Genomic DNA, 17959 nt, shown 5'->3' with positions numbered 1-17959 from the left:
AAATTTTGGAGATAAATTTTCATTCGCAGGAGTGATTTTAAAAATTCATCCCTGTCAGGAAGTTGTTGAAAATGCGACGCTTGGTGACCACTTAGGGATTTAAAATACAAAATAGGTACGCACGGGGGGCAGTCTTTAAATATTTTCATAGAGATTAACCTATTTAAAAAAAAAGTTTATGTTAAGCTTTATTTTCCTGAAAGCTCATTTTCCTTTTAAAAAACATAACATGTTTATTAAAAAGAATTAATATGAGGTCAAAGGAAACTTTCAAAGTATTAAACATATTTTATTTTCTTTAGCTTAACGTTGTTTTTTCTTAAGAAAAAGAATAAATTTCTTCTGAAATCGATCTTTCCTTTCCTTTAAATCAAATTAAATTTTAGTTTCTAAATATTATTTCTGTAAAGATTTTCTTATGCCTACCCTCTCTTTTTGAAATTCCTGTAACAGCATAAATCCTGTACTATGTACAAACATTGGATTTTCTCTGCAAATGCTTAAAAAAATATTCCCACTCTTGTATTTTGTTTGACAATGTTCTTCTGCTCAACGCAACACCCTCCCAAATGGTGACAAATCAATTAAGATTACCTCACAAGTATTCTAGCACAGCAATGGCGTAAAAGCTCCCAAAAAGATCCACCCAAGGAGACACAATAAAGAGCATCATCAGAGCGAATAAATCATTTTCGAATCGTGAAAAAGTTACACGAGGAGACTTTTAATGTTCGTATGTATACCTTTTATATTAAACAACATAATTCAACCGCCAATTTGAATTCTATTTATACACATTTACATTTCGTGTATTCCACAACGGTGTCTTTTATTCTACGCCCTCCTTCCCCGCCTTGTGCCCTGGGATTAAGCTGTTGAATAATAATGCTGTGTATGAAAACGTGCGTGAGATAAAAGAAAATTTTCATCCCGTGCCAGAGTTATTGAGGGTGGTGTGTGTGTGTGTAGTACCCTACCTGTATCCTACCTTGAAATAGGCATCGTAATATATTGTAAATAATATAATTTAATATGATTTTTATGCACAATTTTGGCCATTTGCGAGGGAAGCCACAAACAAAATTAGTTTCACCCCCATCCCTGTGTCCTGATTATATTTCACCTCCCTTTCAGGGGGCATCATTTTCCGCTAAATATATAGCATTACACAATTTAAATGGGTCCAGTCATGCTAACGCCTTTCGGAATTCCTAATACGTTGAGCTTTCGTGTCCACGTGCCCAATGAGAATTATTCTCTAGACCTTCTGTAATTTTGTAGGTAACACAACCACCCCCAATTTATAATTCAAATAAAAATTCTTCTCATTTTCCCAAGATTTTTTCTCTATTTTTTCCCTTAAATTCAATTTCTTTCTGAATTTTTATACTTGAATCTGTCATCTTCAACAAACTTTTCAATATTCTTCATTTTTGCCGTGCATGCATAAAAATTTCCTTAATCAAAATCTATCAAATGCAAAAGATGTTCAAGGAAATGGGTGTGTATGTTGAAATGTACGTCAGAAAATGGCATAAGAGATGCAAAATCTATTTCAATATATTCACAAATGAATCTCATCGTGAGAAGTTTTCTGTGATTTTCACAATTGCAAAGAACTACATCACAAACTTTTCGCTTTCAGCATAAAGTCAATGAAATACACGCCGGAGCTTTTTGATCTTTTCACAGAGAAATTCACGATGAAAGTGATATATACGTTAGGAATATTTTAAATGACTTAATGCTTCTATGTTGGGTGTGTGTGGAACGTTGAAAAAAGAAAGCCCGAATTCTTGATCAATTGCACGAAGAAATTTTCACGATTATTTTGATACAAGCTCAAAAGAGCATAAAATGTGGGAGGAAAGGCCTATTAGAGAGGTGATAAACTTCACAGCTTCACAGTTGATCGTATAGAAGAAATCAAGATCAAGGGAAAGCCTTTCTCCATGAATTTATTGCAAACTTTGGGGGAAAAAATGTTGGAAAATTTATAAATAATAATTAAACTTTCTTATTTTTACAAAATTTTTCTTGGCAAAGACATCTTTTTAATTCCTTGTTTTTGCTTTTAATTTATTTTGAAAACTAACAAACTATTGGCCGATTTCGGGTCACGAAGATCATAAATAATAATCAGTGCGCAATCTTCTGAAAGATTTTATAACTTTTTCTTAAGCTCATTTAAAAAATACATATATTTTACAACATAGAAAGTATGTACATGTACAAGCTTTATTTGGAAAGTATTAAAGCAATAAATTTACAAGAGATAAAAAATTAATGAAAAATCTCTTCACAATGACCAAGTATCTCCATTTACGCAAAGACAGATAATCCACAAGATTGCAATGGAGACGCCTGGTTATGCAATCTTTCTTCATAAAAAAATTTGGATTTTCTAACTTCTTTCAGTTCTCTTTGTGATTAATTTAAAACATTTTTCTTGCTTAATGCAAAATTGATTTCCCAACAATCGGGAAATTCGTTCTACATACCCCAATTCTTTTAAATTGGTGACTTCTTCTAATTAAAGTAAACTTTTATGTTGCATTGCACAAAGCTTCGTGAGTGGTGTACCTCTTTTATTGTTCATCCCATTGTCCCCCTTGTTGAGTCACGAATTTTGAATTAAGTCAATTAAAATGTCTTTGAATGGACAACAGAGAGACTCTCCCCCTTGTTGCGCTATCCACAAATCTTTTCTAAATGGTGAATGTGCCTCACCGTGATCTTCTACATCATTTTTTTTGTGCCAACGACACTGAACTCTTTCCCCCGATTTTTAGAGCCTTTCCCTCTGCTATTATATTGCCCATATTGCATGTTCTGTATATTATAAAATTCCATGGAAAACTCTATGCGGAGATTATAGTGGTAAACGAGGTAGAACAGACGCATTTTTTTCTGTCGGATACTCACCTCGTAATGGAAATTGCTCAAGACATTGTCACGCCAGATGTAGGTACACATTATTTCTCTCTCTCTCTAAATGAATTTCACCTAATTAATGCTCATAAACTTGACGCAAATACTCTGAATGATGTGCGAGACTTGGCTACAGAGAAGGCCAATGCGTGGTCTTTTTTTTTTGCACAAACGGAGATTTCTCATCTCACCTGCAGAATTGGCACCTGTGCGAAGGCCAGTGGACTTTATCAGAGCAAGTTTGATGTGAGATTTTAGTGCTCCCCCCAGAGCTTTTAGAGATTGATTTAGAAAGTCAATTTGTGAATTGCGAGTTTAGCAGCAGTGAAAGTAATAGTTAATTCGATGCTCTTTTGAAAGTGATATCGCAAAAATATTTTTTAGTCAAGAGTTTGAATATAAATTCGTGATTATTTATCAAGATAAGAGTTTTTTTTTTTTTTTGATTTATCAAAATAATCATGAAAATTTCTTCTTTCAATTCTTTTCAATAAGCAAGTAATTTCAATATTCTCCAGAAAGCACGTATTCTATAGAGCATCCCCCTAAAACCATTTACCATTTATGAATAATCCATTAGAAGTGGAGTCTCATGGTAAAGTTTCAAATTGACATTTTGTGTGCGATTTACATAGGGTTTGTCCTTATATGCGAATTTGTGAAACCGCCCAAACCACACACCTCCACAACTTGTGATAACTTATGGGAATGCTATGGAGGAGAGAACATATTTTGCTTCTGCAGCTAAACTACAAAATGCAACAGAAACATTTTCATATAGTATGTGTAGAAATTAGGAAGTAAACTTTTTCAATTTGGAAATGCCAAAGAAGTGAGTTTTTCATTCTCAAACTTTTGCTTAAATGTTGTTCAAATGGTTTTGCTGGCGGCAACAAAAAAACAGAGAGGAAAAAATACATGTACAGCAAATACATTGTGAACTGTTGTGTACATTTCTTCATTTTCACGTTAATTTCATTGAGCAACCGCGTGAATTGGCGTACATCCGCAAACACATTCCGAAAATTTTAATATCAGCACCTCAAAGCTATTCCAGGTTTGATTAATTCATCCATAGAGTATCATTGAATGCGAAATAATAATGCGGATGTATACGTTTAATATATTTAATGAATTCTCCCTCCTAATGCTCTGTTTGGGTCTTTGATGAAATATGGCATTTTACCTGGCCTCCAGGTATCCTCCAGGTGCGTTCAAATTTTGCATTTCAGCACTCGATGAAATAATCTATCCACGAGCCACCCCTTAATTACCATCGTTGCTCATTTCTAATGAGGGTGTACGAAATGGTCACATCAGTGTTTCATTTCTCATAGTATATCATCTGCTCTTGCTTTGTGTCTCACGTGAGTACGCACGGGTGTTCGGCAACACAGACAAAATCATTTACAAAGGGGGGTGAACCTGCGCAAGAAGAAGCATAAAAAGTTTGGACTTTTCTATTGTTTTCGGTCTCTCAGTTCCAAGTACATACTATGTGAGTATTTGTATGCTATGGCGAATTCTGACTTGTAATAGTAATAACAACGTACAGTGGGGCATTGCTGTATAGCCCTAATTCGCTTCAGTGCAGAGCAATGATTGAGAAGTTCTTTGTTTTCTTGAATTTTGCTCTAAGAAGAATTCTTTTTATTGGGATCTTAGCATGATCAATGAAAAAATTCGTTAAGATCGATTTATTTAAGTCAATATTGTCTATTACCTTTTACGAGGCAACATACGAGACAAACATTGTCTTGCCTTAATGAAAATCTAGTTTTTTTTTTATTCCACAACAACATAAATAATTTACCTAGAATGGTTTTTCGTTTGTTTTTTTTTCTAGATAAATACTTCGTATGCCACGATTGTGGTATACCAACTAATAAATTTAATTATAAATCTTTCAAAAGCAAAACTACCACAAAGTGAACGTAAAAGGAATCAGCTGTACTACGGTACACTCACTGTATATTCCCCTTCTCACACTATCTGTCCTCAAAGTCTGTACAACAAACAATTTCGTGCAAAGTGAACAAAACAAAAGTTACGTCATTTTTCTTCATATGTTTTATTTTCAACCATTGTACCATCCCAATACAGAGCCATGAGAGAAAGAGCATTCACATATTCGCGTGTAATCCGCAAAATATCAGTCAGTTTGTGTTAGAGAGTCGCTTTAATTGTACAAACGCGCGGGCTTTTTATGGTGGATGTTTATGATGATGTCACCTACATTGTAAAAGATGGATTGGTGATGCTCCATGTAACACTATATGGCTTTTATTTTTCATTTCTTTTAATATTTGAGAACATAGACACACAGAGAAAATGTCGAATGAACGACCCACGAAAAGAAGATGAAAAAATAGAGCGAAAGTTTGTGACTTGGCTGTGTGCTCGCTTTTGAGAATTGTTTGTAGAGGAAAAATATGAAAAATGATTTAATCGATGATGTTTCACTTTGAAATATGATTGTATGCTCATGATAGAGACTTATGGAATGCATGCCATCATTATTCTGAAGGGAAAAGAGACTCAATTCAAGGTTCTTCAAAATTCTTCTCTCAAGCAGTTGCCGTACAAAGAATTCATTCTTGTACTATTTTGCGGATCCTCACTGTAATTTTGTTTTCTAAAAATTCTAAAATAAATCCAAGAACGTAATAAAATTACTCTCAATGACCATCCTTAGTGCGAGATGGAGAAGGCAAATTCACATTTTGTGAATAGATCGCATTATATGTGTGCTTTAGCTTTGCAGAAGACCCAACCAAAAAGAGATGTTGTAAGCATTAGGTTGGCTGTTAGAGATTTTACTCCTCTTTTGTCTTGCTTAAGCACATTTGCATTAAAATCTGCTGTCCAGAGTCCATTATTAGCTTACGCCAAATAGGGCCAGAAAAAGGGGCGGTTTTCTGTACAACCATTGAGAGGGAAAACGGTCGCAATATGAGATAAAATCCCGCAGTTCAAAGGCGGATTTTTGTCCACTTTTCACCCACAATTCCATCGCAGAGGGAATTTAAATATACCTATATACCTACCTGTGAAAGGTGAGAAAACACATCAATAGATTAGTAGTGGCATTTTCCGTGTTACACCCACAAAACCACAAAACGAACATTTCAACATATTTGGCTGTGCTGACAACTTGAGTGTCTTATTTCAACGCAATTTCTGCAAAATATATATATCTACGTAGTATGTTGGATTATCCAAAAATGTCTCTGTGATACTTCAAGGTTCTCTCATGTGCTTCCTTTTTGATTTCCTTTTGTGCCACAAACAATTCACTCGGATTTTCACCCAAAATTTTCCCTCACTAATTTGGTGAGGATTCCACGAATGAGATCGTGATTTAGAGACGATAAATCCGCGATTTTCATCCTTTCCACAACTCTTCCTCCAAACATGGATAGATGAGGTGGGCTGGGGGCGTGTGTGGCGGGAAATAAATGTCTTTCGGAAGTGGAAAAATACAATTTCCATGATTACGCGGTGTGATAAAGTGAAGGATGTATTGAAGTATCATTTTGAGGAAATGACTTTTTATTTCAAACAACAAAATTTGCTTCTCATTCCCCATTCAACGTGACATGAATTACTACCGAGGGGAAGTACCTATACAACATAATTATTTATTGAATAAAAAAAAGCTCTTCCATTACATTTTGGGCGGAAAATGAGTTAGATTGATTAATTTTCATTGACTAAATTAGCAAAATGTAGTGTATGTATAAAAATTAAAAGACTCTGAAGTGCTAAAATATTAGCTAAAGTTGATTTTTGTGCACAAACACGTGATTGAGCAAATAAGACAAAGCGAGTGAAAAAAGCAAATACATTTTCTTGGTCAGAGTGCTGATTGAGAGAGAGAAAAAACTTAAAATTCCAAATACTTCAGCCTCCAATTAACTCACGTACTTAATGTGAGTCATGAGGGTAAAACCTTATTATGAATTTTCAGTTTAGTGATTTCTTATGGGTCACGGCCAGTAATGAGAAGTTAGCGTTTGATTTAATTTTCATCCATGTAAATTTTTCCACACATTATGCCGTTTCAATATGAGGTTGATCAAAAAGTTGCTTCAATTCATTTTGTTCATAATTTTTTTTAGTAAAAATATGAACAAAAATGTTAAAAGCTTTGGCTTGGCTAAAGAAATTAAGGCCTAGCTTTAAGAATTTAGGAAGCAATTTAGATCTAGCTGATTTTTTATGCTCAGTCAAAAAACTTTAGGCCTAGTTTAAAAAAAAACTTATTCTTAACCCAATAAATTTTATCCTTACTTAAAAAACTAAGGCCTAGTTTAAAAAAATTAGGCCAAGCTTAAGAAATTTAGACCAATCTTAGAAAACTTAGGCCTAGCTTAGAAAACTTTGGCCTAACTTAGAAAATGTAGTTCAAGATTAAGAAACTTAGGCCAAGTTTAAAAAATTTATTCTTAGCTTAATTGAATTAGACCTAACTTAAAAAATTTAGACCTAATTTAAAAAAGTTAGGCCTAATTTAAAGGGCCAAGCTTAAATAATTGTGGTTAAACTTCAGAAACTTAGGCCAAGCTTAATAAACTAAGTCCTAGCCTTAAAAACTCAAGCCAACAACAATAGAGAACTGTACCCAATAAGAATTCTAATAGAACTCCAATAAGACTTTTTTTAAAATTCAATTTCCATAAAACTTTTAAAACTCTATGAAGCTGTACAAATTGATTCATTCAGCAGAAAATTAGCATTACTATCAGTCTGGCAGAATTTTATTACATGACTTAACGTGAGAGCTCAAAGAGCTTTCGCTTCAATAAATTTAATGCAAATAAGACCACCCAATTTTTTTCAAACGTTTCCGTTTATAAATTTTCTACGTTTTACTAATCGATTGAATATTGATTAAATGGTTATTGATGGATTAATAAAGAGCCTACATACTTTTTGAACGCCCCTATCACGCAATGAATGGGTTAAATATTTGCCATATGGGAGTCATTGAGGCGCATGAAGATGTAATTAAATGAGAGACAAAATATTCATGCTCCTTGGACACACAATGTGGATCCATGGCAAAAGCCCCCGAGACCACATAGTGAGGGAGACAATCAGATTGACCCGTGGGTTGTGGTTCTGTTTAACCTTTTGGTGTGGCAATACTGTGTGATGCTATTGGTATATAGCTTAAATTCTCAATATGACTCCCCATTGTCGCAAAATACAATGAATAATGGGGTTTCAATGGGAGATCGTCTCTCGTTGTGTACCAAATGGTTAGTTCTTTCGATACGAAATTGAGAGCGCGCAGTATTGCCACTATAAGTGCATAGAGTAAGAGCTCTCACACTGCAGTATTGTATGGGCAAATATTGAAGGAAAAAAAAGAAAAGAGAAATTTATTTTCATCAGTGAAATTAATAATTGTTTATAAAAATTCTTCTAGTGAAAAAATAAATAAATCCACGTGAACGGCAAGAGCTAAAGTTGAGAATTTATCGCAACAGTTGGATGGTTGTTGTTTATGTGGACAAAATATCTCGAAGTGAAGTACCCAATTATCTGGTCGCGGCTTTCCCAACACAAACACGATACTGCTAAACATACCTCTTTGTATCACGGTGTCCAAATTAAAATTTCAAATATTTTCCTCGTCGGCGGATGAACCGGTTAATCTAACACTATATCCGTTACCATCTTAGAGATGTTGCCCAAAAAAAAGACGCGACTTTGTGTGTAATTGTGTGTAACTCTTTTTTCTTCCAATCTTCCAATCCACAACTCTTGCGCGGGGAATTTACAAACTGTGTGGTTTTTTTCCCACAAGAGAAAAAAAGCAAAATAACTCTGTGAAGCTTCTCAATTTCTTTGATTGAAAATTTTTGTTTAATTAAATTTCAATTAACACACAGCTCATTTGCATCTGGTTCCTCTTCATTTACCCCCACAGTTTATTTACTTAAAATAAGTTCCAATAAAACAGAGTGTAGAAAAATATTTTTAGAGGCATTTTTCTGATGATGAATTGAATTCTTTAATTTTCTTCGTTTCCCCTCTGAGCGGTGAGTGAGTATATAAATTTTGTGAGCTTTCCTTTGTGGCCATAAAAAATGAAAGAAAGGTTGGTGAACTTTCGTTGAAAATATTGTGGCTGCTTGACAGTTAGGCCTCTTGGCCTTATTTGTTAACATCTTGATCATTTCTCAATAAACTCTGTCAATTTATCAATTATTTTTGACCCGTGAGAGTGGAGAGGTTCTTCTTAGCAAACTTTCGAAGTACATGAAATAGGCTTAATGGGCAAGAATTTCAAAAGAACTTAATTAGTTATTGATCTTGCTTTTGAGTTATGAATTGAAGCTTTTGAGAAAGCTTTTAATGAACAATTAAACTAAAAAAATTCCAACTAATCACACTAAATTAATTAATTTTAACAAAAGATTAATAAGAATCTTTGTGTTATTATTCAGAACATTTTTTTGCAATTTAGTTTAAAATTAGTTTATACTGAAAAAAAAAGCTCTATAAATCCAAAGTTATTCGATAAGAAGCAAACTTAAGAAAACTATTGCAAAAGTTTTCAAATAAATTCTCTAAAAAGTATTTCGTGTAGTCTCCTTCTTCTAAAATTCTCTAAAGCTAAACTATGTACGTACACACAGTTTCCTCCACAGATGTTTATATAGAGATTAAAGTGTTGGAAGACAAAGAAAACAGCGAAAAGATAAAGAAAAGTTTTGCATAATTTCCAAGGAGATATATCAAGTCTGGTATATTATTATTAGGTATATTTTATAGCACACCCTGTGTGAAATATACTTCAACGCACACACCACGCTGTATTTCTATTAATTTATCTAAACTTTTTTTCTTCTTTCATATTAAATTTTATATACATCATTATTGAAGTGTGTGGCTGTGTGTGTATCCAAAGCGCCAAAGTCTTAAAATACCTCAGATGTTATATATGCAAAAGAAGTCCGCTGAGAAATTACGAAAAGTTTTGTGGGAAAATCATAACAGTACGTCTTTCCAGGAAATTAGGTAATATCTCCTGAAAATTTCATTACATAAAAGGAGTCTGAGTGCTCTTTTGCATTTGACAGTATGTTCTCCACGCAATTGGGGTAGTGAGGGTGTGGGTGGTAGAATTAGCAGCAGAAATATACCCCAAAATTCACTGAGAAATTCCATGGAATGCGCATTATGTGATGATGTAGCTTCCACACTGAAAATTCTTTACAAAATTATGAGATGTTTCTTTGCACATTTTACACATTTTTTGGGGGAGGGCAATTACCAATATCTCTCCGCTAACAAAAAGATCCTTTTCAGCACTAAATTGTGCTTCACACTGTAATCAGACATGAGCTTTTTTGCTCGTTTAATGTGCTCGAAAGCTCCTTGATATGCTTTTTATGTAAAACTTTTAGAAAAGTTAGTTTTTCTGCAATGTTGTTAAAAGGATTATTTTTTTATCACAAAGCTTTTAACCACAAAGCTCCAAAGTTCAATATTAAAATTGGAAAGGAAAGAATTTCAGTGACCGGAAGATCAAAAGTGGCTTGAAATTAGATTGAAAACTTTTCCTGAAAGTTCCTTTTTTTGTGAGAATATAAACTACTCTGTGATGAGAAGATCTTTCAAGGAAAATTCCTTCATATAAAGGGGGAGCTTAATTTACATAATAGAAACGCGATGCTTGTGATGTCATGTAAAATTTCCATGTAAAGCAATTTCGTGAGATAATTCAATTTATTCTAATTTATTAATGTGGGGGTATTGGAAGACATAGAAGAATCATTTGAAATGTCTTTCATGCTCGTTGGCACGCGCTTTCTTGTAGCAGACGTACAAGTCTTTTTTTCTATAAAGTAGAAGCAACACGTGTAGTCTTCAGGAGAAAATCATTTACCATAGAATTTACTTTCTGACATGGAATTTGTACTGTAAGACAGCTTTCTTTGTAAGCTGACTGACTGAAATTTGAAGGAAGAATTTAAAATTCTTCATGTCAAAAATATTATAAATTTTGAAAGAAAACAATTTTCCACCTCATTGCTTTTTTTTTTACTTTCCAAGAGGAAAAGACAAATGACAGTGAGAAGAAATATGGGATTTTACCGGATATATCCAAAAGAAAAATTTACAGAAGAGAATTAATGGAAAAAAGTATTTATTCGCACCATAAATAAATCATAAATTACATTTTCAAACATCACAAAAAATATCTCTCGTGAGTTTGCTATCAATTATTTATTTAGCGGCTTTCAACTTCAGCGACTTTTATTTTTTTTGAGTGATAATTCTGCACGTGAGAGTCCATTGGTAATTGATTAATGTTCTCTCCCGGAATATCCCTTAAAATGGTATTCATTAATTTTTGAACATAAAGGCGCAACGGAGCTTTCATTGCGTGTTGAATATTCATGATGCAAAGAAATTGGCTTCTTGTCACTTTGGGAGAAAATTAATCGTCGTCCCCACAACTAAATGCCATTCAATGATATACTTTAATTAATAGAATTGCGTAAAATTGATTACATTTATTGCGCAATCATTTCGTGTTGTGCAGACATTGTGGACGTCGTTGGAGTTTATTATGCGTGCAAAGATTCTGCTTATAAAGCATCCGTTAACACATGAAAAAGTCAACGGCGAGGGTAATTGATTTCCACGAAGCTCATATATAAGCAAATCTTTAATGATTTCCTGTTGGGGGCTCTTTTTCTTATTTTTTTATAGAGAGAATGTTATGAAAGAAATTTGCTTTAGGGAATTTAAATTATCTCAAATGATTTGGCAATTGCAAAATTTTATTTCTTGGAAAATTAAAGAAAATACTTTATGCTAAACAGGGAGAATGGGTGAGAATACTTCGTCTTAGAATCTTTGGGGGATATTTAAAAATTTAAGAACATTCTTGAGAATTTTTCAAGGAAAATTTAGAACTTTCTTTTGATTTTTTAGGAGGGAAATTTCTCTCATAAAAAATAGCAAATTCCAGAAAGAAAAAAAAGCCTAAAAGCTCATTGATGAAGGTGATTAAACAATCTGTTTCATTTCCACATCATTCTTTATTAGCTGCAATTTCGATATTCATTCTCAATGCTCTCTGTGCACATTCATAAGACTGACATAGCTTGCATCAAAAATACCTCCTTGGAGAGGAATTTATTGTAGTCGTACGTCTCGTTGTCTGACTCTTGAGCCTTGCCATCGAACATTCCATTTTATTGGAATTTAATTGAATCACTTATACAAATATTTCCTGGCAAATTGTCTCGATGGTATAGTGGGGTGTCATGCCATCGGCAAATAATTTCAATGATAGAAATATATCACAAAATGCAATACCCACTGGCGTGGAAAAGTGCAAATGTGAATTGTGAGACTCGAAGTTAAATTTCCAACAAGGCAAGAGGTGGTAGTTTGTATATTTTTGCAAACGAATGTGTGAAAAGGCGGAGGAGGGACATTTATGAATCACAAAAGCCAATATGGCACGGTTAGTGAGCTACAAAATGCACGACGAAAATCAATATAGCACATTCGGGGCTGAATTCAACAGCATCCACAGTACAGATAGCATTGGGAGCACATCAAGTCACTTCCAGCTTGTTCCAAATAGACGCCGGAAGAGGCTGCAGTCGCGGAAGTTCTCATGGCGGTGGTTCTTCCTTTGTCAGTGCCTCTGTTGCATGCGCGTTCGCGAAAAATTGTGCCCTTGTCGCCCTAAACGTCCTTGGTGTCGTCTATGTGGCACAGAAGACGACGATGGTGATGGCGACAGCATCGACAAGCACGTTAATCGCTACAAATACGAAATGAGGAGTAAACATACACCCGGAAGGGTAATTCCGGTGGTTGTGGAAGATAAATCCCCCAGTCAGCGGAGTACATTGCGCGCTGAAGAGGTGAAGAGGGCCAAGAGGCACTTTTGGAATTGGAATGATAGCCTCAAGTCGAATTCGGATAAATTTCTCGAAAGCTTAGAGTACGACGCAATGCAGGGCAACAGTCTCAAGAAGTACACGAAAATATCCAAAGCGAAGAGATTTGGTGAGGGGGCACATCCATTGGGTTTACTGCACACAGAGTGTTTACAGCATGTGCAATTTGCTTACATATACCCTTCCGCCTGCACCTCAAATAACATATGTGTGGCGTGAAGCATACATAATCAACAAGTGGGGAGCTTTAGTGGGACTTTACACTGCAATTTCCGCCTGCAAAATGCACATAAAGTCCCTTTTTGGGGAGCTTTTAAAATACAAGTATGATGTGTTGTAAGGCCATTAGTTTTAATTCTACTCTTGAGAACTTTTTAAGTTTTCCAAAAAAAAATTAATTATTCAAATGAAACTTTAAGCTTAAATCTTAACGGAGGAACTATCTTAGAAGCTATGAAAAGTTTAATGTCTTTCCAAAGCACATTAAGCTTTACTGACAACGCTGACAACACATAGTTAAAGCTGTTTTTAACAATCTTCTTTGTACATTAAATTGAACAATTAATTTTGAGGAAAAGCTTTTACAGAGCTATGGTTAAAAATTCAATGAGAATCATGAAGTTTATCAACTTTCAAGACTAACATCTCTCTGTGATTTACTCCACACCAATATATAGTTTTGTTGGTGTTCACACTTCTTTGAGAACTTTTATATCCTTCGGGGACTTTTTGGTATTATTTACCGCCCACAGTTGTTCCTTGCAACTTTCTGCAATTAATATCCCCACAAAGCTTTTAGCAGCAGCAAGTTTCGATTTATTGTCACTAAATGTATCTCGTGCAAGTTGTCTTGTTCTTCAATTACATACATAGTATATAACTTTCTTCTCCTTAAGCTCCGAAAGTTTTCTACCGCAACACCACTTTCTTTGGGGGAAAAAACGAGAGCAATTGAGGAAAAATAAAAATTTGTTGGTCATTGGGTCGCGCGAGAGTAAATTGTTAAGAATATTTTTATTTTTCACATTTCGCTTCAATAACTCTTGTATACGCTCTACAAAGTTGCTGCTGTTGCTCTTCTTTCGTACCAAGATATTTGCTATTTATTTTAACATACTTTTATGTTTTTTTTTATTGTGTTCCAGATGAAAATCCAATTTCACCAGAAGTCGCCCCAACATCCCCTGTGGCTGCTGCTAGTAAGAGTAATGTCACAAGTGGAGGTCCAACTAGTCCCGCGGGATCACGCGGATCAGCCTCCACTGATCCGTGGCCATCGCAGTCAGATGAGGACATTGATCGTCTTGTGGCGCTTCATCAGAATCGCAATAGTCTCAGTTCTCTCGGGGTGAGTATCCATCAAAATGATTTTTCTCACTGCAAACAAATATTTCACAAAAATACGAAGAAAATCCCAAATTGAATGGATGAATGATTTGGAGTTTGCTTGTCAATCAAAGAGTAAATAAACATGAAGTGTTAATGCCCTCATCCAACCTTGGGTATCACACTGATATTTCACTTGATATTTTTCTCAATAATCTAAAATTAATTCTCCACTCGAAGTGAATAAAATGAAATTCTCGATAAAATCAGTTTTCTCAGAAAGGAATCCATTTCAATTAAAATCAAAAAGCTTCTGATTTATTTTCTGTTCTACCATTTAACGTTAATATCATTTTATTAATTAAATTTAAAAAGAATCCCAAAAATAGATTGAGAAAAAGGCGCGAAAAAGGAAGAGATTTTCACACAAAAAAAGAATAAGTAAATTAAGCAAAATCAGACAAGAAACTCCCCAATTAACACCTCCAGAACTTACTAATGACTTTTTGTATTCTTAGCTGTGAGATTTATATCTTGTCTTTGGTCATTATGTTGGTCGTAAATTGGTAAAATATTTTACGGTGGTAGAACAAGAGGAAAACAGATAAAAATTTCCATGCAAATTGTGAGAGAGAAACACCCATAAACTATTTTTCTTGACAGAAGAATCCTCGTAAATTGCTTTATAATTTGGTAAAAGATTTTAAAAGTTGCTGATGGATTATTTCTACATTCTCGTGGATTTTTATTGCATTTTTTGCTACAATTTTGCTTTTTTTACCTGAAAAAAATATTCTTTTTGTAAAGCAAAAATTCATCTTATTTCTCAAGTCAGAAAAAATCTTTTAAGATTCTTAAATTTAGAATTTTTTTAAAGACAATTAATCATGATTTCTTCTTTTAATTAGCAATTTAATTCAATAAAATTATCAAAATCTTTCATTTGATTTTCATCCAAATAATTCTAAAATTAATTAAACAAATTATTAAAAAATTACAGAGCAACATTTTAAAATAAATCTAAAAATATTTATTTAAATATTAAATCTTTATTTTTTATTCATTTAATTTGTAGCTGCGATCAGATTCCATGGCTAGTGTTTATTCCGGTGCCGGTGAGGGTAGGTACGGTACAGTGGTGGTCAAGGGAAATATCGAATTTGGGATGCAGTACAACTATAAGCAGAATGCCCTTGAAATTCACATTGTCCAATGCAAAGATTTGGCTGCTGTGGATGCCAAGAGAAATCGCAGCGATCCTTACGTGAAGGTAAAAATCATTTTCAAAAGAAAAATCATAATTCGAAAACTTTTATTGATAATTTTCTCTCTCTCCGTGAAAAAGGTATATTTGCTGCCGGATAAGTCAAAGAGTGGGAAGAGGAAGACGAAAGTGAAGAAGCACACGCTAAATCCCTTCTTCGATGAAGTCCTCAAATTCCACATGTCAATCAGCAGCTTGGAATCACGAACGCTGTGGCTCACAGTTTGGCACTCCGATATGTTTGGTCGGAATGATTTTCTGGGTGAAGTGTTGATCAATTTACAGGGAAAATTATTCGATAATCCCCAACCACAGTGGTATCAGCTGCAGGAGCGGGTGAGTTTGTCCAAATCAATTCCACAACGCACGGGGGGTGGGAATGGGCGTGAGAGAATGATAAATCTTTCACTGAATTGACCTGCCAAAAACTCGCCCTAAATTGAATGTTGTGTTTGTCCAAATTTCCAATTTGCAGAGTGAGCCATTTGATGAGCCAGCTGCCTATCGGGGTGATATAATTGTTGGACTAAAATTCGTACCACCGGATTCGGGGCATAATTCCACATCAAGTTTCCGGAAGTTTAGTAAATCCTCAATCACCGCGAGGTCCTCAACTAAGGGGTCCCTCCATGTGCTCGTGAAGGAGGCAAAGAACCTCATGCCAGTTAAAGCAAATGGCACATGTGACGCCTTCTGCAAGAGGTACATTACATGAATAAAAAAAATAATCATAAATTCCATTGATCTGATATGAAAATCTCATAAATCCTAATCAAAATTTTCCAGCTATCTCTTGCCAGAGAAGAGTCGCAGTTCGAAGCGCAAAACCGACGTAATAAAACGAACAGTTAATCCCGTGTGGAATCACACAATCGTATACGAAGATGTTACGCTCCAGGAATTATCTGAGAGAGCCATCGAGCTGACGATCTGGGATCACGATCGACTTGCCAGCAATGAATTTCTCGGTGGCGTGCGCTTTTCTCTCGGAACAGGTAATGTGGTCAGTTTGGCGCAAAGAGAAAAAGAAAATTTTTGTGCAATGCACCAATATTGCTCAAGTTTGCGCGCACATTTTACTTCCCTGATTTATTAATCTAATATCTTCTCCTCATATTCCCTTCCCTCGTTTTCTTTATGGTCGCGCAGTTATGAAAGGCATCGCGATAGCGGTTTGTACACCACAACTGATAGAGCTCAATGAATAATTTCGCTGCATTCGGAATTTGTTTCTCATTAAATTAAAAAGTTTTAAATAAATTTGCAAAGAGCTTTGTACGTTTTTACTGTGATTTTAACGATCATTACTTAATTATATTGCAGGTGGAAGTAAAATTGCAATAAAAGAAGCAATCAATTAGGTGCAATTGTTTGGTCTCACGAAGCAAATAGGAATGTTACATATTTTTTTAATGTGAGATGGAAAATTAATTTTATTACATCCTCTGTGTCTATAAACTAGTATTTTATAAATATTGAAAAAAAGGCGACATTATGCAGTTTTTATGGGAATATCTTATGAGAACTAAACTAATTAGAATTCTTAATATATTTATTTGACTAGAGCTTTCGTTCTATTAAAAATATGTTTAGATTATTTGAAGTTTTCTTTCTTTTTCGTGTAGAAATCATTAATTTAAAATATTTCAATTTACCTATTAGATAAAATATAAATATAGTAGAATGAATCTAAAAAATTAAGCAAATTAAATTTTAAAATAGAAAAATAATTTCTTTAAAAAGAATTAACGTGTTCAGCGAAGAGATTAACCGTTTGATAAAATCAACTATATAAGTTTTCCTCTATTTCTTCCTTTATTGTTCACAATTGTGAAAAGGAAAACCTTGAAATGAATAATATTCCGGCAACACGGGGAAGATGATAATGAAATTTGCCAAATTTCCTGATTAAAGAGAATAAATGTTTTCCAACGTTTTTCTTCGCAATGACTCTTATTCAAGGTTCTCAATTTCCCCCCCAGTGCCGTACCCAGGGTGGATATTTGGATGTCTCAACCCCCTGAAAGTTCAAACAAATTAATTTTTTTAAGCAGAAAATTTAAAAAAATAAAGAAGTTAATTAATCGTTAAGAAGAAATGTCAAAAAAAGAAAAAAATAACGTTAGACAAAGAAACGTCAAACGTATGAAAAAAAACTTCATATGAAAGAAATGTCAAACTTAAATTGAACAGAAACGTCGCACGTTAGAAAATAAATATCAGACAATAGAAAGAACACATTTTAAACCATAGAAAAGTAATATCAAGTGTTAGAAAAAAAAAAAGATAACGAACGTCCGAAAAACACGTAAAAGTTTAGAAAAAAATACAAACGACAGAAAAGAACGTAAAACGTTTAAAGAAAACAGTCAAGCGTTGGAAAATAATTCAATTCAATTTCTTTTTCGTTAATTTACATTGAGAAGTAGCCAGTAATTTAATAAGCTTTGGCTGAAAACAAATAAATATAAAACATTAGTAAAGTAACATCAAACGT

General features: G+C 34.1%; 1 protein-coding gene across 12 annotated transcripts in view; it reads left to right on the top strand.

The window, feature by feature from the left end:
• The window catches only part of LOC129786747 (uncharacterized), an 84976-nt gene that overhangs the window by 62849 nt on the left and 4168 nt on the right, over positions 1-17959 (top strand). For all 12 annotated transcript variants that reach the window (XM_055821945.1, XM_055821939.1, XM_055821942.1 and 9 more), the window contains 5 exons: positions 14018-14220; positions 15274-15468; positions 15544-15798; positions 15938-16164; positions 16249-16457. In XM_055821945.1, coding sequence (XP_055677920.1) covers positions 14018-14220; positions 15274-15468; positions 15544-15798; positions 15938-16164; positions 16249-16457 — 1089 coding nt within the window. The remainder of the gene's footprint in view (positions 1-14017; positions 14221-15273; positions 15469-15543; positions 15799-15937; positions 16165-16248; positions 16458-17959) is intronic.

Source organism: Lutzomyia longipalpis, chromosome 1 (genome assembly GCF_024334085.1).
Source record: "Lutzomyia longipalpis isolate SR_M1_2022 chromosome 1, ASM2433408v1".
Lineage (NCBI taxonomy): Eukaryota > Metazoa > Arthropoda > Insecta > Diptera > Psychodidae > Lutzomyia > Lutzomyia longipalpis.
Note: the sequence above shows the minus strand (reverse complement) of the source record. Positions and strands in the feature narration are given on the sequence as shown.